This window comes from Odocoileus virginianus, chromosome 1 (assembly GCF_023699985.2).
Source record: "Odocoileus virginianus isolate 20LAN1187 ecotype Illinois chromosome 1, Ovbor_1.2, whole genome shotgun sequence".
NCBI lineage: Eukaryota > Metazoa > Chordata > Mammalia > Artiodactyla > Cervidae > Odocoileus > Odocoileus virginianus.
In genome coordinates, this window is record NC_069674.1 from 23,535,737 (window position 1) to 23,561,268 (window position 25,532).

Sequence of the window (25,532 nt, forward strand, 5' to 3'; positions counted from 1 at the left end):
ACAACATTATAAATCAATGATACTTTAATAAAATTTTTCTAAAGATATAGTGAAAAAATCAGTATGTGGTATGTTGGGGAATCATAGGTTAGAAAAACAAGTTGGAGCAGATTGTAGCAGATTTTGTTTATAAAATCTCTGGGCTTTCCATTCTCTGACTCCAACATAGAACACTTCAGCATTCTAGACTGCCTTTTCATCACAAACACGCTGTGCCTCCTCTAGAATATTTTGAAAATGGACAGTTTCCAGGTCAAGGAATTCCCCCTTCCCCCCTGAACTAAGATTTCCCTATGTCCTTCAAGGTACTGTACACTAGATCTTTCTATTCTTATTTTAGATGAAGTGTTTGTGTTTGTGTGATGTTTTTCCCCACCCTGGGTTGCAGACAAGCAGCAGAAGCCTTGCACCCCCCCACCCCACCCCCATTTGCTGGCTTCTATTTATTTTAGTTTCAATCTAAACATGAGCTAGACCCACAATTCCAAAAAAACTAGACATGAGAAAAGGATGAAAAGCTTACTAGTCTGTTTCCCTTAAAGGGGATTTGCAGAGTTTAGCTCAGTTTAGTTATCACTGGACAGTACATTTAGTGTTCATGTCTAAACAAACTGCAAACAATCACCTATGGACGCTATTATTACTAATACGATCTTTCCTCCAAACTCATAACCTTTATTGGCGCTTGGGCTAATAGGCCTTACTGCAGAGTCAGACACGACTGAGTGACTGAACTGAACTGAACTGAACTGAAACCTCTACTTAATTGTCAGAAGGAAGTGAAGCCACTCAGTTGTGTCCGACTCTTTGCGACCCTTTGGACAGTAGCCCATCAGATTTCTCCATCCATGGGATTTTCCAAGCAAGAGTACAGGAGTGGGTTGCCATTTCCTTCTCCAATTTAATTGTCTGGGTCTCCTTAATTTGACCTCATTCTACCTCTCCAACTTTTATATGTTGTTACTTCAAACAACAATAGCAAAAAAAAACCAAAACCAAAACAAAACCAAAATAACCTTCCAGTCAGGCCTAATAACTGGAAAAATATCATATTGAGAGGGGAGGTATATAGTACAGAACGGCTACTCCTCCAAATTTCACCCATGACTGACACATGACTTTTTTTTAAGGTCTTTATGTAGGTAAATTTCACCACTATCATGGAGTTGGAATGTCACCTTTAAATCATTTTGTCAACTCCATTTTTCACAGATGAGGAAATTGAGGCCCCAAGAAATGAATTGATTTACCTAATATGTTAGCATGTAGTTGTCATTATTTTTTCACATGTAACGATCATTTCCTCTTCCCTCCCTGCATTTACCAACTAAAGTTAAGTTCTTGAGGGCAAGGATCATCACATCTCATGCATTTTCTGCACTCACAAGGGCACTGCTGTCTCCTCTTGTTTCCCATCCAGGATCAAGAATGGGGCTGAGCACACAGAATGTGCTAAGAAGAGAATGTTTGCATTGAACTGAACCCCTGCAGAACGTGGATGATTTAGAGGCACGGAGTTTGGCCTCTCGGTGACTACTTGCCTCAGCTGGCCCACTTAGCAGTGAACAGCAATGGGCCAAAGGAGACAGACCAAGTGTGTAGTCTTGTTTGCCCAACTAAGTTATAACTACCTTCCTATACAGACTTATTTTGTAGCCCATATCACTTTGAACAGTACTAGTCACAGAGTAGATACTCAACAACATTTTAGAGACCTCTTTGGTGAGCCAGTGGTTAAAACTCTGTGCTTCCACTGCAGGGAGCACGAGTTTTATCCCTAATCAGGGAACTAAGATCCTGCATGCTACGTGGCATGGTCAAAAAATAGAAAAAAAATTTTTTTTTAATACAACATTTTAATTGACAGTTCTCAGATCAATAATCAGATCTTGGGCTGTGTTTCATGCAGCAACTAGGGTAGCTTTACCAAAAAGAAAGCACCAGGCTATCAAAGATGGACACTGCTGGGTTGAAGGAGCATTTTCAGGTTGATCTATGCCTTAAATTGGCCTTGAACAAGAGCATCTGGGATCCTCTGCTGCCTTTTAGATACCAAAGAATCATTTTGAAAAGTGCTACAATAAAGCTGATAATATAGTGGGGATTTTTGTTTTTCTATCTTTATTTTTAATTGGAGAATAATTGCCTTACAACATTGTATTGGTTTTGCTGTATAACAGTGTGAATCAGCCATAAGCTTAATTTAAGCTGGTTTAAACTCCAAAGAGAAAGCAGGTTATTTATTTTCATCATTAACCCATTCTTATTGATGTGCATCTTTCACTGTGTTTGAACAGTAAATGGGCTTCCTAAGAATTAGTCAAGGAATCAGAATACTTTGTTACTAAATATTGCAACTTTCGCACCACCACCCCCCCTTTCCCAGAGGGAACTGGTATCTGGGGGAGGGGAGATGGGAAAGGAAGTGAAAGCATAGATTGCAAGAATATTTGTAACTGATGATTATTTTTATTATCTTAATTCTAGGTAGGGAAACTTAGCTATGCTTAGGTACATGAGGGAACCAGTAATCCAAGCAGTCATTAAGAATTGGAAATTTAGTTGTGATGTTCCACTAACTATATCCCTTTTTGAGGAATTATTGGCTAATTATTGGCTAAGGCAGAATTGTTTCTATGTAGAGAAGAGTAGGCAGGTAGGTCTATAAAACAGTATTTATAATTTAAGAATATTATCATGGTCCAGTTGCAAAAAAGCATTTGCTTAAACAGTCAACTAGACCAGTTCCTTGAGTGGTCTAAAATCTCTATTTTTTTTATTGAGGCATAGTTAATGTACAATATCATATATGTTTCAGGTGTACAACATGGTAATTCACAATTTTTAAATGTTATAATCCATTTAAAGTTATTATAAAATATTGGCTGTATTCCCTGTGTTGTACAATATATCCCTGTATCTTATTTGTCTTCCACATAGCAGTTTGTACCTCTTAATCTCCTACTCCTGTCTTGCCCCTCCCCCTACTCACTCCCCACTGGTGATCATTAGTTTGCTCACCATATCTGTAAGTTTGCTTCTCTTCTGTTACAGAATTTATTTTTTTTTTAGATTCCATATAGAAGTGATATCATATAATATTTGTCTTTCTCTGTCTGACTTACTTCACTTTAGCATAATACCCTCCGAGTCCATTCATGCTGTTGAAAATGGCAAAATATCATTCTTTTTTATGGCTAAGTAGTAGTCCATTTTATATACATACCACATTTTCTTTTTTAATGTAATCTTTATCTCCTATTTATTTTTTGGGGGTGTGCTAGGTCTTTGTTGCTCTGCAGGTTTCTTTCTAGTTGAGGAGTGGGAGCTACTCTTTAGGGGCCATGGGTGGATTTCTCATTGCAGTGGGTTCTCTTGCAGAGCTCAGAGGACACTTGGGCTCAGGAGTTGCAGTTCTGGGCTCTAGAGCACAGCCTCAATAGTTGTGGTGCGTGGGTTTAGTTGCTCTTGCTCTGCAGCATGTGGGATCTTCCCAGATCAGGGATCAAACCTGTCTCTCCTTCATTGGCAGGCAGATTCTTTACCACTGAGCCACCAGGGAAGTGCCATACCATATCTTCTTTATCTATTCAATTTAAGGTTGTTTCCATATCTTGGTGATTGTAAATATTACTGCTATAAATATTGAGGTACACGTATTTTTTTGAATTAGTATTTTCAGATTTATATATATATATATACCCAGGAGTAGAATAGTAGAATGGCTGGGTCTCATGGTAGTTCCATTTTTAGTTGTTTTTTTTTTTTTTAAGGAAACATCATACTGTTTTCCACAGTGGCTGCACCAATTTACATCCCCACAAACAATATATGAGGGCTTCCTTTTTTCCACACCCTTTTCAATAAATGTTATTTGTGTTCTTTTTGATTATAACCATTCTGACAGATGTGAGGTGATAGCCTATTGTGGTTTTAATTTTCATTTCTTAAAACTGCTACTTTAGGAGTAATCAACGTATCAATTGTCATCATGTCTCTAAGAGATCCCGCTTGCTAAACTCTTCAAAATGAAGTTTGGTTTTCCCCTAGCATGCAGGCTGAATAATGAATCCTTTTCTATGCTACCCATACATATGCAATTCAGATCAGTTCAGTTGCTCAGTCGTGTCTGACTCTTTGTGACCCCATGGACTGCAGCACGCCAGGCCTCCCTGTCCATCACCAACTCCCAGAGATTACACAAACTCATGTCCATTGAGTTGGTGATGCCATCCAACCATCTCACCCTCTGTCATCCCCTTCTCCTCCCACATTCAAACATATGCAATTAATGATCACCTAAATTGGCTCCTTTAAGTCACATACCCAAACTTTATTGAGGGAGGTCAAGAACGTGTAGAAGACCACACCTTTGAGTAAGAAAATATAATTGGGTATTCTGCCTTTTTTAGGTCTCAACAGGGCAAACCAAGGACTTCCAGAACTAGCCCAGTTACATTTGAGAAAGGAATATTTTTTGATAGTGATGAGGTAAGAAAGAACATTAGCAATGTTCATTTATAATCTTTCTTTGGAGTTGCTTAGAGTACTTTATAAGCAGGGTCTCACAAACTTCCTGTTGAAAAGCAAAAAGTAGTCAAGATTTATATAGAAAGCAGGTTAATTTATCTAATTTAATGAAAGAGAAACAGAGACATAGAAAAGGGAAGAAAGAAAGTGAAGTCGCTCAGTCGTGTCCAACTATTTGTGACCCCCATGGACTGTATGTAGGCTACCAGGCTCCCCCATCCATGGGATTTTGCAGGCAAGAATACTGGAGTGGGTTGTCATTTCCTCCTCCAGAGGATCTTCCTGACCCAGGGATCAAACCGGGTCTCCCGCATTTTAGGCAGACGCTTTATCATCTGAGCCACCAGGGAAGTGGGAAAAGAAAAGGGAAGAGACAGGGACATATCAACAAAGAATCATGGCTCAAAACCCAGGGACCAGAAATCTATTTTAGGGCATGAGTGAGCATTAAATCCTGACTTAAACTAGATATTGTGATCACTTCTTAAAACAAAACTCCATTGGGTAGCTTGGTTACTTCCCTAGGTTTATCATATTCAAGTAAATTTTCTGGGTCAACTTTTATTTCATCAGCCAGAGATAGTACAATTCAACATAAAGCTAAAAACATACTCTAATCATATTCAAGCTAATTTTCTGGGTCAACTTTTATTTCATCAGCCAGATAGTGCAATTCAACGTAAAACTAAAAACATACTTCAATTTAGACATTTTTACATGTGTGTGTGCGCTTAGTTGCTCTGTCGTGACGGACTCTGTGGTCCCATGGACTGCAGCCTGCCAGGCTCCTCTGCCCATGGAATTTTCCAGGCAAGAATACTGGAGTGGGGTACCATTTCCTACTCTAGGGGATCTTAGTTAACTGCTGGAGACTAATTTGGAAAAAGATGTAATACCTCAGAAAAATTCCCAGAGGCTTTCCCCCCCAAAATTAATTTTTAAATATACTGTAAAAGAAGCCTTTGCATCTTCTCCCCCCAAAATTTTTCCAAGATGTTCATGATTCTAAATGTTATATATTATATATCACATCTGTGAAGCAGGATTTTCAAATGTATTTTTGTTTTGAACCCAGGGACTCCAGTTTTACAATAAGTAGTATAAATTAAATAAGTACATCTTTGGATTTGTCCCCTATTGCTTCCCACCATCGCTAAAGGAATGCATGGCATGGCTCTGCTAGTCCTTCTCCTAGTCCTCCTCCAACCCCTGAAAATTGACAACTCCTGGCGTTTTCCTCCTGGAGCATAACACCTCCCTTCACCACACAGTTCTGTTGCTCCTTACTATCTCCCTCTTTTTCATTCACCTTCTTACTTTATTTGCCTGTGCAGTTCCCTTTCTTCTCAATCTCATCTTACCCCATCACCTTCTTGAGGACGGGCGATCTTTAGAAAAGCTGATCCATACACAGGATTGTGCTCTTTATCTAATTTCTCATTAGGCCAAGCCCGAAGGAGGTAACTCAGAGTTTTTTTTAATCTCTTGTGTTCTCATGCCTTTGACTCATTCTTAGATTATCTAGGGCCAGACAACAACCCTGGAGTCAGTAGGAGATGGAACCGGCCCAGCAACTCTACCACCAGGCATTACACTCAAACAATCCACCAGCACCACCACTGGCAGAAAAATGCAAAATGGCAGGCAGAAGGGTTGGGGCTTCCCTGGAGGCTCAGACGGCAAAGAATCTGCCTGCAATGCGATACACGCTGGGTTTGGTCCCTGGGTCGGGAAGATCCCCGGGAGAAGGGAATGACTTCCCGCTCCAGTATTCTTGCCTGGAGAATTTCAAGGCCAGAGGAGCCTAGCAGGCTGCAGTCCATGAGATTGCAAATAGTCAGACACAACTGAACAACTATCACTTCAACACTTCTCAGACAGAAGGGTTACTAAAATTCAATTACTCTTTACTACATTTCTGGAAGAATCATAAATCGCAAAATTATTTTTTAAAAAATGCAAAGTGCACTGCTATTTCTCTCTTCCTGTGTGCCACCCCCCAGCCCAGCAAGCAGTTATCCCCAGGACTTTCTTCCACTCACAACCCTTAAGTTATTGTCCTTCTGTAACTTGCTTTTCTCCTTAAAGATTGTCCTTCATTTTTTTCCTTCCCCTTCTTTTTATCTGATTTCCTTCCTACAGAAATGGGAAAGGCAGAGGAAAGAGGTGTAAACCCTTGGGGTGTTTCGTCTAAACTTTGATGCCGTCCTTGTCTATTTCACCGCTTCACCTCCTAATGACCCCTAACATTTCACACAGCTGGTCCACATTTCCATATACAAGCTGCTCTGTCAGGATGCCTTAGAACTTAGCTCTGCATGTTATGGCTCTCATTCCAGAAACCCAGGGTGCAGAACATGAAGTTCTTCTTACTTAATTTGAGTTAGAGACAAGATTTTAGCTGGACTAAGGTGGAGTAAGGAATGGAATATTGTTTAGGATAGGCAAAACTTGAAACACTAATATTTTGTTTATTTTCTCTAGGTTATTGATGCAGTCGGGCAATCAAAATTTGTTCTAAAGAACCTGCACCATTACACAGTCCATCCAAATTTGGTAGGTGATAAAAAGCATTCCCCCACGGTCTCCAAGAGCAAGTTTCAGCTGCGGTGCCGAGGCCCAGTGCAGAGAATAACCCAAGTGCCTCCAAGTGCCACCAGCTACTGTGACTGTGCATCCTCCTGGGACCAGGAAGCAGAGCTGTCTCAGGGCGCTGATGGGAACGGTGGCGAGGGAGGAGGGTGGGACTGCGAAGAAAGTGGGCCCTGCAGCTGACTTTTTTTCTTACGTTGAGAAAACATATGTCTCATTAGGAAGTATTCTGTTTTCTCCCTCTCCCTTCCTCCCTCTCTAGTCCCCTGCCATCCCCCTACTGATGGAAAAGCAAATTTAGTGGGCCTCCCCCTTCCCCTACCACATCTAAAGTGACCGGCTCTTTTTGTCACTGTTTTTCCTTTTTGACATTGTGATTATTCTGCCTTTAATGTGGTTGCACCTGGAGAAACGTTGGTGGGTGGGAAGAGGTAGATGAGAGCTGTGTTGGCCTGCTCAGGGCTCCCTGGGCTCAGAGATTTGATACCTCATGGTCCACTCTGCCACAGCCTTGTAGAGAAAGCCATTTAGGTTTAACATAGAAACTTCTGTTGGCCCTATTGTGTTGGACACAATGTTACAGTTTTTCACAAGCATTAAGTCCTCTCTGTTCCTTTTTATGTGGAAGCTTTCCCATTTCATTTCCCCAGCCCCTTGGTGGATTTGCAGGAAAATGTTCTGAGAGGAGAAAGGGACTGAAAGCTTCAGACATTTTCTGTAAAACAAGTTTTTGAGCAGATTTAGCCAGGCCCTGTCCAGCTTCTCTGTCCCTACCCCATAGAGGCAAAAGATTAGCTAACCAATCAGTTAATCTGCCCTTGATCTAATCCCTTTGTCTCTCTGGAAAACTTTCTGTCTGCTCAGGCCCAGTACTATGAGCCTTTGAAGCCCACTGCACTGCAGAAGTTCCTGGCTCGAAACAGGAAAATTCAAAGCTTCACGTTAAAAGTAATAGAGTATGATCAGGATAAGACCTTACTGATTCTGACCAACAACCCACTTCCCTGCCCGATAGATCATCAAGGAAAGGACATCACACCTAAATACTTTTCCAATGAGTTACTGCTCAAGGTAAGAACACCTGGGGAAGTTTCCTGGCATCGTGAGTAAGGATCCTGAGGAATTAGCAGTTAGCTTGAAGAAGGGAGCTAACTTAACATGGCAGATGGTACTCAGGACCAACTACTTTCTTCTTATTCTTTGCCACATGCTTCACCAAACAGAATCTGAGGGCCTGGGAAATACTCAGAATCAGAGCTGTACAAACTTGGGTCATGAAACTTCATTCATTGCACAGAGAAAAGAAGGTCTTAGTAAAAAAAAATTGTTCTTCCTTGATCAAAGATATTTAATTTGTAACTAACAAAGGGTAAACTAGCCACTGGCTTTCTAATTGAGTATAAAGTGCTGTAGTTAGTTGCTCGATTGTGCCTGACTCTTTGTGACCCCATGGACTGTAGCCCACCAGGCTCCTCTATCCATGGGATTCTCCACGCAAGAATACTGGAGTGGGTTGCCATGCCCTCCTCCAGGGAATCTTCCCAACCCAGGGGCTGAATCCAGGTCTCCCACATTGCAGGCGGATTCTTTGAGTATAAAGTAGCAACAGATAAATCTGGAAATGACAAGTAAGGAACAGAAATGAATATCTAAATGGGAAAGAGTTATGTTCTCCACCCAGAGCTCTTGGGTATCAAGAGGGAAGAGGAACAGAAAATTTACTATCACAGCAGCCAGATATCTGGGGCTCTGTTATAAACTGTTGTTGTTGTTTAGTCGTGTCTGAATCTTTTGCAACCACAAGGACTGCAGCCTGCCAGGTACCTCTGTCCATGGGATTTCCCAGGCAAGAACACTGGAATGGGTTGCCATTTTCTTCTCAGGGAATCTTCCTAACCCAGGTATTGAACCCACATCTCCTGCATTGGCAGGTGGATTCTTTACCACTGAGCCACCAAGCAAGCCCAGGACAAATGCTAGATACCTGCTAAGCTAAGAACTAAAATATAAAGGTGATTACAGTACAGTTTCTATCTTAAAGGAATTTGGAGTCTAACAGGAGAGACAGATCAATAAATGAGATATACAAAGTAATTATTAATATAATATACTATAATATGTGAGTAATAAAAGAATATACAAGATATACTAATATACAGTAGAGAACAGTATCTTTGTTGGAGGAAAGGAAATAATCAGGGAGGTTTGACAAAGGAGGTGAACCCTGACCAAAAATAAAAGAAGATATTCCAATCAATGGGAAAAGCAGAGGCATAGATTCATGAGAAAGTGAGGTGCATTTAGGGGAATGTAAGAGAGTAAATGGTGGTACTGGAGAAGACTCTTGAGAGTCCCTTGGACTGCAAGGAGATCAAACCAGTCAATCCTAAAGGAAATCAACCCTGAATATTTACTGGAAGGACCGATGATGCTAAGGCTGAAGCTCCAATACTTTGGCCACCTGATGTGAACAGCCAAAGAGCCGACTCACTGGAAAATACCTGGATGCTGGGAAAGATTGAAGGCAAAGGAGAAGATGGCGGCAGAGGATGAGGTGGTTAGATAGCATGATGGACTCAACGGACATGACTCTGAGCAAACTCCAGGAGATGGTGGAGGACAGAGAAGCCTGGCATGCTGCAGTCCATGGGGTCACAAAAAGTCAGACATGACTTTTCAACTGAACAGCAATAATAAGAGAGTAAATGGCAGGAGTTAAAAAGTATAACCAAATTTGCAGTTTAGAAAGACCTTTTATGGAAGTTGAGAGAAAAGTATATTAGTTGCAGAGGAGATAAAAATCACAAAGATTAACAACTATCACTCAACATTCAAAAACCAAGATCATGGCATCTGGTCTTATCATTTCATGGCAAGTAGATGGGGAAACAATGGAAACAGTGACAGACTTTACTTTCTTGGGCTCCAAAATCACTGCAGATGGTGACTGCAGCCATGAAATTAAAAGACACTTGTTCCTTGGAAGAAAAGCTATGACAAACCTAGACAGTATATTAAAAAGCAAAGACATTACTTTGCCAACAAAGATCCGTCTAGTCAAAGCTATGGTCTTTCCAGTAGTCATGTACAGATGTGAGAGATGGACCATAAAAAAGGCTGAGAACCAAATAATTGAAGCTTTTGAACTGTGGTTCTGGAGAAGACTCTTTTGGACTGCATGGAGATCAAACCAGTCAATCCTAAAGGAAATCAACTCTGAATATTCATTGGAAGGACTGATGCTGAAGCTGAAGCTCCAATATTTGGCCACCTGATCGAAGAGCTGACTCATTAGAAAATACCCTGATGCTGGGAAAGATTGAAGGCAGGAGAAGAAGGGGAGGACAGAGAACAAGATGTTGGATGACATCACCAGCTCAATGGACATGAGTTTGAGCAAGCTTCAGGAGATGGTCAAGGACAAGGAAGCCTGGTGGGCTGCAGTCCATGGGACTGCAAAGAGTCAGACATGACTGAACAACAACTATATTGTTGCTACAATTGTCAAGGTGAGACATGCTGAAGAATTTAATTGTCAGCTAAAAAAGATAAACAACATGAGAGTTGTGAGTTAAGTTTTATTTGGGACAAAATCAGGACTGCAGCCCAGAAAAGAGCACCTCAGATAGCTCTGAGAGACTGCTCCAAAGAGGTTGTGGAGGAAGGTCAATATATAAGATTTTGGTGAAAGGGGAGTTCAGTGCAATCAGACACTTATTTTACAAAAGGTTTTCTGCTAGTCATGAGGGGCTAATGTCACCATGAAGGGATTTAGTTCTTTTCTAGGTATGAGGAGAGGCAAGGATTGGGATATATAGTCAAAGCTTTGGTTTTTCCAGTACTCATGTATGGACTGAAGAACTGATTCATTAGAAAAGACCCTGATGCCAGGGAAGATTGAAGAGAGGAGAAGGGGACGACAGAGATTGAGATGGTTGTATGGCATCACCAACTCAATGAACATGAGCTTGAACACGCTCCAGGAGTTGGTGATGGACAGGGAAGCCTGGCATGCTGCAGTCCATGGGGTTTCAAAGAATCAGGGACATGATTGATAGACTGAACTGAACTGAACTGAAGGACTGGAATCATTAGATCGGTTCCTGAAAATATCTATCTAAAGACCTGTTCCACCAGTTTCCCTGGAGCACACAGTGGCTCTCCACCCTGATTTCCCTTCAGAGTGTTGAAAATCGGAAGCCACAGTAGCACAGGATTCAGTCTCTGCAGAGGCAGGTGTAAATGCCCCTGCTGTTGTTCAGTCACTGGCACATGCTCTTGGCAAGCACCAATTTGCACTTGACAGGCCAATGTCAATTTGTAGTTGACAGAACTAAATCAATAACAGAGAAAATGAAGAAAACCAATTCAAGATATATTTAGGAATCATGATCTAAAAAAGATCTTTAATTCCCTGGCAATCCAGTGGTTAAGACTCTGGGGTTTCATAGCTAGGGGCCCTAGTTCAGTCTCTAGTCAGAGAGCCAAGATCCCATAAGCCTTGTGGTGTGGCCACAAATATGTGTGTGTGTGTGTGTGTGTGTGTGTGTGTGTATGTCTTTCTTGTAAAAAAAGATCTTGACAGCCATAAGAGTGGGCCTAATATAACTGCTGCTGCTGCTAAGTCACTTCAGTCGTATCCAACTCTGTGCAACCCCATAGACGGCAGCCCACCAGGCTCCCCCATCCATGGGATTTTCCAGGCAAGAGTATTGGAGTGGGGTGCCATTGCCTTCTCTGCTAATATAACTAGAAGAAATTAAATAAGTGAAAGTGTTAACAAAAAATCTAATTATAACATAAATATGATGCTGGGAGTGGAATTACCCAAGATAGACCATTATAATAACATGTGGTTAATTAAGAGTTAGTATTTCCTCCATTGCTAGATGGATGACAGTAAAAGATTCCTTTCCAAATGGAGGATAAAATGCTAACATCCAACAGTATACGCTGACAAGGGAGTTAATTGATTCATTGCCTATGATTTCTTGGGTCTCAGAATTTGTGCCATTTGAGCATAAGCTCAGTGATTGTTCTCCTGGTAGTGGGTAATATACACTGAGAGGAACAAATGCCAGGCCAGGGTTGCCTTGCTCAAGGTAGAGAAGGAAATACAAGACTATCATGTAACCTTGGTGCAAGAAGAGCTTCCTTTCAACAGCTGCCACTTTGTGAGCCTTGCAGGTCACATGCGGGACCTGATCCTATTCATGAGAAAATTGCAGTACCAGCCAAATTGTATTAATAGACAGTAGTAAGGCTTTGATTGTCGAAGACTGGCAGCATGGTAATTTTATGGGGAGATTTGGAACAAGTCCAAGAAGATGGAAATGCCCAATATCTAGAATGCCTCTTGAATATTCATGCTGCATCCCTCCTTGTCTTACTAGACAAATGTGGCAATCTTTTGTGAGCCTAAGACTATACACAAAGGAAGCATTCTTTTGCTACATCCAGACATGTGTATAAGAAGAGTGTGGGTGTTAGCAATCAAGTTGAAGAATGGACCAGACATGTCTATCACAGTGGTTGTTATACTCACAGCCCTTTCTAAGTAACATGGCCCTACCACGGTTTGTGAAGAAAGGCCATATTCTGAGTAACTAGACTCAGTTTTCTATGCCTTCCTAGAGCCCGCGGAGGACACTAGACCCAGGGAAGTCAATCTCATAGGCTGCTTAGTGACCTGTGCTATAGATTGGTGCTGTTAAACCAAACCACCAGAGACTGAAACCAAACCAAAACCAACTGAGGCCGAAAGCTTGGCATTAGTGCACTGGTACCGAAGCGAATCTCAGAGACAGAATTTTGGGTGAAATAGAAAAGAATAGACTTATTGCTCTTGACTAAATAAGATGTACAACTTAAGAGTTGTGAGTTAAGGTTTATTTGGGGCAAAACGAGGACTGCAGCCTGGGAGGCAGCATCTCAGATAGCTCTGAGAGATGCTCCAAAGAGGGAGCGGGGCAAAGTCAATATATATAAAATTCTGGTGAAGAGGGAGTTCAGTGCAATCAGGCACTCACTTTACAAAAGGTTTTCTGCGAGTTATGAAGAGTTGATGTCACCATGAAGGGATTTAGTACTTTTCTAGATATGAGGAGATACAAGGATTGAGATCATAAATTCTGTTCCTAAAAATACCCACAGGCTTGTCTAACTCAATGCAAATATGAGCCAGGCCATGTAGGACAACCCAAGATGGACAGGTCATGGTGGAGAGTTCTGACAAAATGCGGTCCACTAGAGAAGGTAATGGCAAGCCACTTCAGTATTCTTACCTTGAAAACCTCATGAACAATATGAAAAGGCAAAAAAGAAATGACACTGAAAGATGAACTCCCCAGGTCTGTAGGTGCCCAATATGCTACTGGAGAAGAGTGGAAGAATAACTCCAGAAAGAAGGAAGAGATGAAGGCAAAGCAAAAACAATGCCCAGCTGTGGATGTGACTGGTGAAGGAAGTAAAGTCTGATGTATAAAGAACAATACTGCATAGGAACCTGGAATGTTAGGTCCTTGAATCAAGGTAGATTGGAAGTGGTCAAACAGGAGATGGCAAGAGTGAACATTCTAGGAATCAGTGAACTAAAAAGGACTGGAATGGGTGAATTTAATTCAGATGACCATTATATCTACTACTGTAGGTAGAAGTAGCCTTCATAGTCAACAAAAGGGTCCTAAATGCAGTACTTGGATGCAATCTCACAAACAACAGAATGATTTCTGTTCATTTCCAAGGCAAATCATTCAATATCACAGTAATCCAAGTCTGTGCCCCAACTACTAGTGCCAAAGAAGCTGAAGTTGAACAGTTCTATGATGACCTACCAGGCCTTCTAGAACTAACACCAAAAAAAGATGTCCTTTTCATCATAGAGGACTGGAATGCAAAAGTATGAAGTAAACAGATACCTAGAGTAACAGGCAAGTTTGACCTTGCAGTACGAAATGAAGCAGGGCAAAGGCTAACAGTTTTGCCAAGAGAATACCCTGGTCATAGCAACACCCTCTTCCAACAACACAAGAGAAGACTCTACACATGGACATCACCAGATGGTCAATAATGAAATCACATTGATTATATTCTTTGCAGCCAAAGATGGAGAAGCTTTATACAGTCAGCAAAAACAAGACCAGGAGCTGACTGTGGCTCACATCATGAAATCCTTATTGCAAAATTCAGACTAAATTGAAGAAAGTAAGGAAAACCACTAGACCCTTGAGGTATGACCTAAATCACATCCATTAGGATTATACAGTGGAAGTGACAAATAGATTCAAGGGATTATTAGATCTGATAGTGCGTGAAGAACTATGGACGGAGGTCTGTGACATTGTAGAGGGGGCGGTGATCAAAACCATCCCCCCAAAAAAGAAATGCAAAAAGGCAAAATGGTTGTCTGAGGAGGCCTTACAAATAGCTGTGAAAAGAAGAGAAGTGAAAGGCAAAGGAGAAAAGGAAAGATATACCCATTTGAATGCAGAGTTCCAAAGAATAGCAAGGAGAGATAAGAAAGCCTTCCTCAGTGATCAGTGCAAAGAAATAGGGGAAAACAATAGAATGGGAAAGACTAGAGATCTCTTCAAGAAAATTAGAGATACCAAGGGAACATTCATGCAAAGATGGGGAAAAATAAAGGACAGAAATGGTATGGACCTAACAGAAACAGAAGATATTAAGAAGAGGTGGCAAGAATACACAGAAGAACTATACAAAAAGGATCTTCATGACCCAGATAATCATGATGATGTGATCACTCACCTAGAGTCAGACATTCTGGAATGCGAAGTCAAGTGGGCCCTAGAAGGCATGACTATGAACAAAGCTAGCTGAGGTGATGGAATTCCAGTTGAGCTATTTCAAATACTAAAAGATGATGCTGTGAAAGTGCTGCACTCAATATGCCGGCAAATTTGGAAATCTCAGCAGTGGCACAGGACTGGAAAAAAGGTCAGTTTTCATTCCAATCCCAAAGAAAGACAATGTCAAAGAATGTTTAGACTACCATACAATTGCACTCATCTCACACCCTAGCAAAGTAATGCTCAAAATTCTCCAAGCTAGGCTTCACCAGTATGTGAACTGTGAACGTGCAGATGTTCACACTGAATTTAGTAAAGGCAGAGGAATCAGAGATCAAATTGCCAACATCTGTTGGATCATAGAGAAAGCAAGAGAATTCCAGAAAAACAACTACTTTTGCTATATTGACCATGCCAATGCCTTTGACTGCGTGGATCACAACAAACTGTGGGAAATTCTTAAAGTGATGGGAATACCAGACCACCTTACCTTCCTCCTGAGAAATCTGTATGCAGGTTAAGAAGCAACAGTTAGAACTAGACATGGAACAATGGACTGGTTCCAAATTGGGAAAGAAATACATCGAGGCTGTATATTGTCATCCTGCTTATTTAACTTACATGCAGAATACATCATGCAAAATACTGGGCTGAATAAATCACAAGCTGGAATCAAGATTGCCAGGAGAAACACCAATAACCTCAGATATGCAGATACCATCACCCTTATGGTAGAAAGTGAAGAGGTTCTAAAGATCCTCTTGGTTAAAATGAAAGAGAGTGAAAAGCTGGCTAAAACTCAATATTCAAAAAAGTAAGATCATGGCATCTGGTCCCATCACTTCATGGCAAATAGATGGGGAAACAGTGGAAAGAGTGACAGACTTTACTTTTGGGGGCTCCAAAATCACTGCAGATGGTGACTGCAGCCATGAAATTAAAAGATGCTTGCTACTTGGAAGAAAAGTTATGACCAACCTAGACACCATATTAAAAAAACAGAGACATTACTTTGCCAACAAAGGTCCATCTAGTCAAGGCTATGATTTTTCCAGTAGTCATGTATGGATGTGAGAGTTGGACTATAATGAAAGCCGAGTGCCAAACAATTGGTGCTTTTGAACTGTGGTGTTGGAGAAGTCTCTTGAGAGTCCCTTGGACTGCAACGAGATCCAATCAGTCCATCCTAAAGGCAATCAGTCCTGAATATTGATTGGCTGGACTGATGCTGAAGCTGAAACTCCAATACTTTGGCCACCTGACGCAAAGAACTGACTCATTAGAAAAGGCCCTGATGCTGGGAAAGATCGAAGGCAGGAGGGGAAGGGGAGGGCAGAGGATGAGATGACTAGATGGCATCACTGACTCGATGGACATGAATTTGAGCAAGCTCTGGGAGTTGGCGATGGACAGGGAAGCCTGGCATGCTGCAGTATATCGGGTCACACAGAGTCAGAACCAAGTGAGTGACTAAACTGACTGAAAAACACCCAACTCTCTAAAGACCTGTTCCACCAGATTCCCTGGAGCACAGAGTGCCTCACTCCAAACTGAATTCCCTGAGTGGGTGTTGAAAGTCAACGCCTGCTGTGGCACAGTGTTCAGTCTCTAGAGGGAGATGGCAAATGCCCTGTTGTTCAGTCATTGGCAATGCAATTGGTAAGTGACAATTAATGATTGACATTGCTTTGCCAGGCAAAGGGGGACACAGTGGGCTCCTACACTGAGAAACTGTGTGTCCCAACCTAGGAGGGTTTGATGAGTTTTATAGTAATAGTTCATGAGTGGCGTTGCTGATAAAATTAGGCTGTATGCAGGTCCTGAATGCTTTTAATCTTGTCTCAGGTGGTCTTGATGAACTTCTCTGGTTCCTTTAATCTTTCTTCAGGTGGTTTCTTGACTACTCTTCCCTTGAATAGCAACTGTTTGCTAATCAGGGAAGGTCATGGAGGCTGGGGTCCAACAAATGAGAAACAGGCGACAGAAAGATTTCTCTGCCCAGGAGCCCCACAGGGTCCTGCTTAGTTTCGTAACCTACCAACAACCAAAATCCTTGAGCTAATAAGATTCTTGCTTCCAGGCATCTGAATTGGGAAAGGAAAAGATGGAGAGTGTGTGAGGGGGAGGAGAGCATTGAGATGGGAGGAGGGCATGTAACCCACTCCAGTATTCTTGCCTGGAGAATCCCATGTATAGAAGAGCCTAGTGGGCTACAGTCCATAGGGTCACAGAGTCAGATATGACTGAAGTGACTTAGCACACATGTGCACATGGGAATAAAAACTGAAAGGGCATGGAGAGGAAGGACAGAAAAATGTCAAACCATGAGTAAGAAGGTAGCAGGTAGGTAGGGGCAGATTGAAGCAAAAGTTGTAGGTTTAAAAAAAAAAAAGATATTCAGGGCAAAAGTAAGGAATGAATGCTAGAGCGAGAAGGAGATAGGAAGAAAGTAGCAAACATGTTAATGGCATGATGCTAAATGATATGAGATAAGACAGACAAGCTCATGCAGTTGGTGTCCTTAGCTCTTGCTGCTAAGGACAAATAATGGTTTTATAAAACCAAATAATGGTTTTATTCTTGTTTTTCTGCTCTAAAATCTAGCTCTACTAAGGTTTCTGCTCTTTCGTGGTCAGATTATTGGCTATGACAGGTCCTAGGCATAAATGGAGGTAACTTAAATGAATACCCCTATTAATGGAGGTAATGTCAATGAAACCTGTTCCTCAAAATGAAATAGTTTCAAGAGCATGAGAATCAAAAGGACATGGTTCAACCACAGGATTTTTATAAGAATTTATGAGATTTTTATGAGAATTAAACAATAAATGTAATTGATATAGCAAATAAATACAACAAAATAACCAATAAATGTAATAACAAATATAAAAAAAAGACACGGTTAATTCAGCAGTAAGCATTTTAAAAAAAAGAGGTTTGAAAATTCTGAGCAAAAAGATTCAGTACAGGTCAACTAATTAGTTTGGTTATTCACTTATTCTGTCATTCTTTTATTCATTCAAGAACATTGATTGAGCACTTACTATTTGCCAGGCAATGTTATGTGGTAGGGATGGGTCAGTGACTAAGTCAAAGTTTAATTCCAGTGGAGTAGACAGACCATAAGCAAGTCAACGATTGCACAGAAAATGTCTAATGTAATAAGCACCCCCAAAAGTAGGATAAAGGAATGGAGAGTGATGGGTGTGATTTTAGACAGTGTAGCTAGAGAAGGTTCTCAGAAGCAGTGATGACATTTGAATAGGGACTTTAATGAGATATGTCCTGCAGCTGCTACACCTAGAATATTGTTTCCATTTCAGATTGCCACACACTAGGTAGAATCTAATTTGTAACTTTCTCAAATGAGTTAAAATGAGAGAAATCAGGAGAATGGGGAACAATCCAAAGCCATGCCATATAAAAAAAGTTCACAGTGCTGGCAATGTTGAGTCTGGAAGAGAGCAGGAACTCAGGAAATGTGATGGATTTCTTTAAATTATTTAAGGATCTATGAAAGAGACACTAGATTTGTTCTGTTTGGAGTTGTTGCTGTTTTTCAGTCACTCAGTGATGTCTGACTCTTTGTGACCCATGGACTGCAGCATGCCAGGTGTCCCCATCCTTCACTATCTCCTGGAGTTTGCTCAAACTCATGTCCATTGAGTTAATGATACCATCCAACCATCTCATCCTCTGTCACCTGCTTCCCTTCCTGCCCTTCAACTTTCCCAGCATCAGGGTCTTTTCCAATGAGTCAGCTCGTCATATCAGATGGCCAAAGTATTGGAGTTTCAGTTTCAGCATCAGTCCTTCCAATGAATATTCAAGGTTGATTTCCTTTAGGACTGACTGGTTTGATTGCCTTGCTGTCCTCTTAGGAAGACTTTCAAGAGTCTTCTCCAGCACCACAGTTCCAAAGCATCAATTCTTTGGTGCTCAGCCTTCTTTATGGTCCAACTCTCACACTTGTACATGACTATTGGAAAAACCATAGTTTTGACTATATGGGTCTTTGTCAGCAAAGTGTTGTCTCTGCTTTTTAGTACTCTGTCTAGGTTTGCCATAGCTTCTCTTCCAATGAGCAAGTGTCTTTCTATTTCATGGCTGAAATTTGGACTGTAGGGTAGAAGTTACAGGGTGTTCAGTTAAGTTCAATCACTCAGTCGTGTCCAACTCTTTGCGACCCCATGAATTGCAGCACGCCAGGCCTCCCTGTCCATCACAAACTCACGGAGTTTACTCAAAATCATGCCCATCGAGTTGGTGATGCCATCCAGCCCTCATCCTCTGTCGTCCCCTTCTCCTCTTGCCCCCAATCCCTCCCAGCATCAGGGTCTTTTCCAACGAGTCAACTCTTCGCATGAGGTGGACAAAGTATTGGAGTTTCAGCTTCAGCATCAGTCCTTCCAATGAACACCCAGGACTGATCTCCTTCAGGATGGACTGGTTGTATCTCCTTGCAGTCCAAGGGACTCTCAAGAATCTTCTCCAACACCATAGTTCAAAAGCATCAATTTTTCGGTGCTCAGCTTTCTTCACAGTCCAACTCTCACATCCATACCTGACCGCTGGAAAAACCATAGCCTTGACCAGATGGACTTTTGTTGGCAAAGTAATGTCTCTGCTTTTTAATATGCTATCTAGGTTGGTCATAACTTTCCTTCCAAGGAATAAGCGTCTTTTAATTTCATGGCTGCAGTCACCATCTGCAGTGATTTTGGAGCCCCCCAAAATAAAGTCTGACACTGTTTCCACTGTCTCCCCATCTATTTCTCATGAGGTGATGGGACCAGATGCCATGATCTTAGTTTTCTGAATGTTAAGCTTTAAGCCAACTTTTTCACTCTCCTCTTTCACTTTCATCAAGAGGCTTTTTAGTTCCTCTTCACTCTCTGCCATAAGGGTGGTGTCATCTGCATATCTGAGGTTATTGATATTTCTCCCGGCAATCTTGATTCCAGCTTGTGCTTCTTCCAGCCCAGCGATTCTCATGATGACCCGGCATATAAGTTAAATAAGCAGGGTGACAATATACAGCCTTGACGTACTCCTCTTCCTATTTGGAACCAGTCTGTTGTTCCATGTCCAGTTCTAACTGCTGCTTCCTGACCTGCATGTAGGTTTCTCAAGAGGCAGGTCAGGTGGTCTGGTACAGGGTGTTAGCAATCAGCTATTAATTAAGTAGGTTAGGTTTTTAGACATAGGAAGATTGACCACTTGATAATGATATGGAGGAGATAAGATGAATGGTTAGACTTGATCGCCCTTAAGATCTTTTGAAAGTCTTTGATTCTATGACTTTAATAATGACAAAATTATTACTTCACAAATCATCCCATTCTGTGGCCTTTTCACTGCAGAGAATGGGATGTGAATGAGACAGCCATCTCTAAGAAAGGTGGGTAGCATCCCATGGATCAACGATATTTCCCAATTTATTACCAAATGTTTGGTTTCCTAAGCAATTCACTAAGTGAATCCTCAAAACCCAGGAAATTCTTCCATTTCCACAAAGGGCTAGTGTGCAAGCTTAATCAATGACTTTGGAATCTGACCAAAATTTGGGCAAATCATCTGGCTGTGAAATGAATATGTGCTAGCCCACTTAGGGAACTGCTTTTTCTTCTTTGGGTTTCTGTACCCCTACTTCCCTCTTTGGCAGGTTTTGTTGCATGAGTTTAGGGAACTGGAGCTTAGTCCAGGAGCCTAACTTTGCCTTTAACCCCAGGGGACCCGGCTTACTCCCTCACTTACTCTTCTTCCCGTTGCTGCAGGAAAGTCAGCAGTGCAAGCCCACTGAGAACTTCTGCCTACCCTTGATGCATCAGAAAAAAAAGTTAAGATCTGGACTGAAACCAGTATTTCCTTTGATGCTGTTGGAGGACACCAAATCCAAGCAAGAACAATGGTTTAGGTGAAGTCCTGTCTCTTTCTTCCCTCTTCCTTATTCATGTCACTATCTCTCTTCAATACAATTTAACAAATACTTGTTGTTTATAGGGAATGTGGAAAATTGTATAACAATAAGACAGCTTTCCTATGTGACCCCCAACCACATTTCTACCTTAGCAACAGAGAAACAGTAATGCAAACTAAGGTTTTTCACAAGAGATGTAGTCAAAGGTCTATGATTTGAGGAAACAACAACAAAAAATCTCCTTCAGTGCACATAAGGATTGTGATATAGGAACAATCTGATTTGAAACTGGTTATAGGCACAGACTCTATCTAGTTTGGAGAGGAGAGAGGAGATTCTGTAATTCCTTCATAGGCTTGCAACACTAGGTTCTAGAAGCAACCCTTCCCCTGAACAATACTGCCACTCTGTACCAATGAACACCCTCTAATTGTGCAGTCCTTTCTTCTTCCCTAGAATCTGAGGATGCAGTGCCTGGTTTCAATAACCCCCTGCCCTTACCCCACCCCCACACTAGGGCCTACTAAGTCAACTTTGTTTGTTAAGGTTTTCCACCGACAAGGATTTCAAGAGTGAAGGGAAGTATTCAAAGGTCTACACTTTGAGGCAACAGAAGAAAATGTACCCTCAGCTCACCTTTGCTTCAGTCTGTAAAAAAGATATGAAGAATGACGGTAAGGTCCTCTCTTTCAAAGCAATGCTTTACAAGACAGCGATGTGGGCAGGAGGGACAACCTATGGGGATGAGTGATGAGGGCAAATCAACATCTCTCTTGGAGGTTCCGGAGACTGTTTATCCGTGTAGCATGGAAGCCAAGAACAGATAGAGGCCTGAGTGGTTCTAGGCTTCTGACCTTGTTAAAATCCTCAAATCTCAAGAAAGTTCCAGCATAGTGTTTCCCAAACTACGTAACTTACACATTATGAGTTTTGGTCAATGTGTTACTTGCCCTATAATTTACTTAATGTTTTTCTTTAAAATTATTATTTTTTGGTTTCATCCTAATTATTTTCCTATGTCCCAATGTCCTATGTTATTGACATTATGGGTTTGGTATACTAACACATGGGATTGTTCCTCCTCTTATATGTTTAAGTGAGGCTTCCCTGGTGGCTCAGACAGTAAAGAATCCACCTGCAACACAGGAGACCTGGGTTGGGAAGATTCCCTGGAGGAGGGCATGGCAAACCACTCCAGTATTCTTGCCACCATGGACAGAGGAGCCTGTAGGTGGGCTAAAGTTCATGGGGTTGCAGTCGGAAATGACTGAAGGACAAAGCACAGCATATATTCAATCAAATTCATAATAATTAACATTTAAAATGTTTATGTATCTCCCCAAACTACCCAGTGGTGTGCATATCACACTTTGAGGAAAACTGTTCTAAAAGGGCCAAAGGATAAGCTGTGAGTCTCAGAGGTCCATGAGTCTCCTTGGGGCTGAGGCAGGACATAGTGTGGAATAGGTTTCGGATAAGGTAGGGGTGCAGTGAGAATTCTCCTCACAAACTATCATTCATTTAGCAACATTTATTGGGCACTTACTAAGTGTCGGATATTTATCAAGCACCAGTAATAGCATTTTCAGTACATAGGATAGATGGATGGCTAGGTCATTAAGGGCTTTGTCTATTAGTATAAATAAAGGCTTAGGTTTTATCCAGCAAGTGTTTATGACCCACTGAAGAATTTCAGAGCACTGAATTCACATTTGTGTATTAGAAGTTTAATCGGTGAGTGCCTAGACTTCCCTAGCCTACGGCTCCAAGACAAGGTTCATTTCTCCTATGGGGTTTCTCTCCTTGAGCAATTTCTGAAACTCCCAAAGGTATGCTTCTCTGTTCTCCAAGGCCATTCTAGTGACAGTCAACCATCCTCAGTTCCAACAGTCACAGCTCCAGAGGCATGAGGGCATATTTTACCATCCCTTACCTAGCTTCTTCAAGCATCTCTGCTCCTCCTGGACCTATGTGCCACCTCACCCAAGATCCACCTACTGCCTCTCTTAATTCCCTGTGCTTAAGTGTTCAGTTGTATCTGACTCTTTGCGACCCTATGGACTGTAGCCCACCAGGCTCCTCTGTCTATAGGATTTTCCAGGCCAGAGTATTGGAGTGGGTTGCCATTTCCTTCTCCAGGGGATCTTCCTAACTCTAGGATTGAACCCATGTCTCTCACATCTCCTGCATTGCAGGTAGATTCTTTACCACTTAAGCCATCAGGGAAACACCCTCTTAACTCCCCATATGCAGATAAACCCAAACTGTGGCATTAAATAACACTTCATAGAGACTTCTGTGGCAGTCCAGTGGTTAAGACTCTGCACTTCCAATGCAGGGGGTGTGGGTTTGATCCCTGGTCAGGGAACTAGATCCCACATGCTGCAGTAAACAGCCAAAACAGAACAAACAAACAAAACTAAAACCCCAAACACTTCACAGATGTGGACAAAAGTTCAGGGATGGCAGAGAGTCACTTATCTTGTTTGAAAAGGGGCCACTCTGGGCCTTCCCTGGTGGTCCAGTGGCTAAGATTTCACACTCCCAATGCAAGGGGCTTGGGTTCAATCCCAGGTCAGGGAACTAGATCCCACATGCTGCAACTAAGACCCATTGCAGCCAAACAAATAAACGTTTTAAAATAAATACATAAAAAGGGCCACTCTCAGGCTCAGCCTCAACTCTCCCCTCCATCCTCCATGTTCCTTCACACTTACCAGCAGGCCCCAGCATATTATCCATTCTTGGGAGTCTCTTGGTTTACGTGCACCATCTCTGCTTAGGCTCCCAATACCTTTGGCCCACGAGAGGGGAAAAGGTTGCTCCTTTCCCTTAAGCCTTTTTATTTTCAGGCCCAGAATAAGTAGGAACATCTATTTCTTCAAGGGAAACGCTACATGGAAAGCAAGTTTGAGCTTTATAAGCCAGAAAAGGCAAGCATAATAGTATATTTAGTAAACTTGGAGTTAAATCTCAATTAATACCATATGCAGGGTATCAGCAGTTTAGCTTAAATCCATATTAGAAGAAAGAATTTCTCCAGGGTCTAGAATCTAATCTGGATTAGAATTTCTCTGATTTTTCAAGGCCATGATTCTGTTAAGGTAACCCAATAACCCAGTTTACACTTCTAAACAGAACACTTAATATCTCAGTCTGCAGAATTTCTTAGAATTATGGTAACTTTACAGGTTCCCTCAAGAAAAATGAATGGATATTTACCTATGTATCTAAAGGGTAATTACTGTGCTTTTCCTAAACAATCTATTGTGAAGTTGAAGCAGTGTCTCTACGTCAAGCAAAAGAGAACCTAGCAAGCCCTCCTTCCATCCATCCAAATAAAAGGTTACATAGAAAACTGTTTTGATGTTACACAGAAAACTGTTAACCATGAAGGCTGGTTAGGAGGCTGTCCAACAAACCGATAGGACCTGAATTAAGGCAATAGCAGTAGGAATAAGAAAACAGATTTAAGGGATATTTACGTGGCATAATGCTTCAGAATAGAGGGGAGAGATGGGAACAAGACAAGCCCACAGCAGAGGCATCCAAAAAGGGCTGAAATTGAAAGAGAATCTGGAAAAAGTGATACTGAAGCCAAAGGCAGAAACAGCTTCTTAGTTACACTCTCAGACAGGAGAACTGAAAATCAACATACATTTTAGGAAAGGGCGAAGAGGAATATGAATGCACAAGTGAAAGTACCTTAACTTAGTAAGAATTATGTAAGTGTCAACCCCCTGGAGAAGGGAATGGCAACCCACTCCAGGACTCTTGCCTGGAGAATTTTGTAGACAGAGGAGCCTGGTGGGCTACTGTTCATGGGGCCGCAAAGAGCTGGACACGACTGAGCAACTTACACACACACACACACACACACACACACGTGTCAAAATGGTCACAGACGGAATCATTTGAAAGGGTTGGGATTAGATAGGGAAGATCCTAAACTGATAGTGTTTTAAAGTGTGTCTTGATGAAGGGAAGAATTATAAACAAAGTTGGGAATGGTGGTCAGTGGTCCAAAACCTACCCTTCTTGCTCTGAGTAAAGACCAGGTTTCTCACCCCTCCAAATGGGTCTCTTTTCATTTTTCACATTATGTGTCCTCCCTCGGGAAGTCCATTTTCACGAAGGTGCCCTGTGCTTTGTTGCAGTCTCCAAGAAGTCAGGGAGCGACTCGCCAACTTCCCAAATGATTTGGGAACCATTAACCCTTTCATCACTCCTGGAGAAGAAGCCCACCAGAACCGCACCGGGAGAGAGCGAGTTCCGCAATGGAAGGGCCCAGCAGTGGTTTATAAAAAGCGCCACTGTCATTAAGTGAAAACAAACCCTACAGGGCCCCCGCTTCTCTCCAAAGACTGAGGGGCCTGCAGAAGTCGCCATCTAGGGCGTGCCAACCAAATAAAATTTCATTCTGCCAGCTCCGGGCGTGGGCTGCCGGGTGGCTTGCAGGGCGGGCCGGGGCTAGCCCCCAGCGGCGACCGGTCGCTGTAGAGGCGGAGATGCGGCTCTGGTGGGACCCATCGCTGGCCCCGCCTCCGCCCGCTTGGGAAGGAGAAGAGGGCGTGGCCACGCCCCCGGGGGAGCGGTGAGAGCGGCCAGCGCAGAGCAGGGAGGGCGGGCCTTCTTTCCGAGTGACGGGACCGCGGCCCAACCGGTGCCAGAGCACCGAGCCG

The 25,532-nt window shown here is 42.0% G+C and overlaps 1 protein-coding gene across 1 annotated transcript; it reads left to right on the plus strand.

Moving 5' to 3' along the window:
* Positions 1 to 200: 200 nt before the first annotated feature.
* Positions 201 to 25,276, plus strand: TSGA13 (testis specific 13). Its single transcript, XM_020880697.2, has 8 exons — positions 201 to 305; positions 1,421 to 1,594; positions 4,413 to 4,491; positions 7,015 to 7,086; positions 7,987 to 8,193; positions 20,708 to 20,847; positions 21,397 to 21,524; positions 25,008 to 25,276. The coding sequence occupies exons 2-8, from the start codon at positions 1,572 to 1,574 to the stop codon at positions 25,175 to 25,177; spliced, it is 819 nt and encodes a 272-aa protein (XP_020736356.1). The 5' UTR covers positions 201 to 305; positions 1,421 to 1,571; the 3' UTR covers positions 25,178 to 25,276.
* Positions 25,277 to 25,532: the final 256 nt, after the last annotated feature.

Excerpts from the sequence above, each read along its gene's own strand:
- TSGA13 (XM_020880697.2), top strand. The coding sequence starts at position 1,572 with ATGGGCCAAAGGAGACAGACCAA. Across the intron at positions 7,087-7,986 it reads ACACAGTCCATCCAAATTTG|GCCCAGTACTATGAGCCTTT; the intron begins GTAGGTGATAAA and ends CTGTCTGCTCAG. Across the intron at positions 8,194-20,707 it reads CCAATGAGTTACTGCTCAAG|GAAAGTCAGCAGTGCAAGCC; the intron begins GTAAGAACACCT and ends CCGTTGCTGCAG.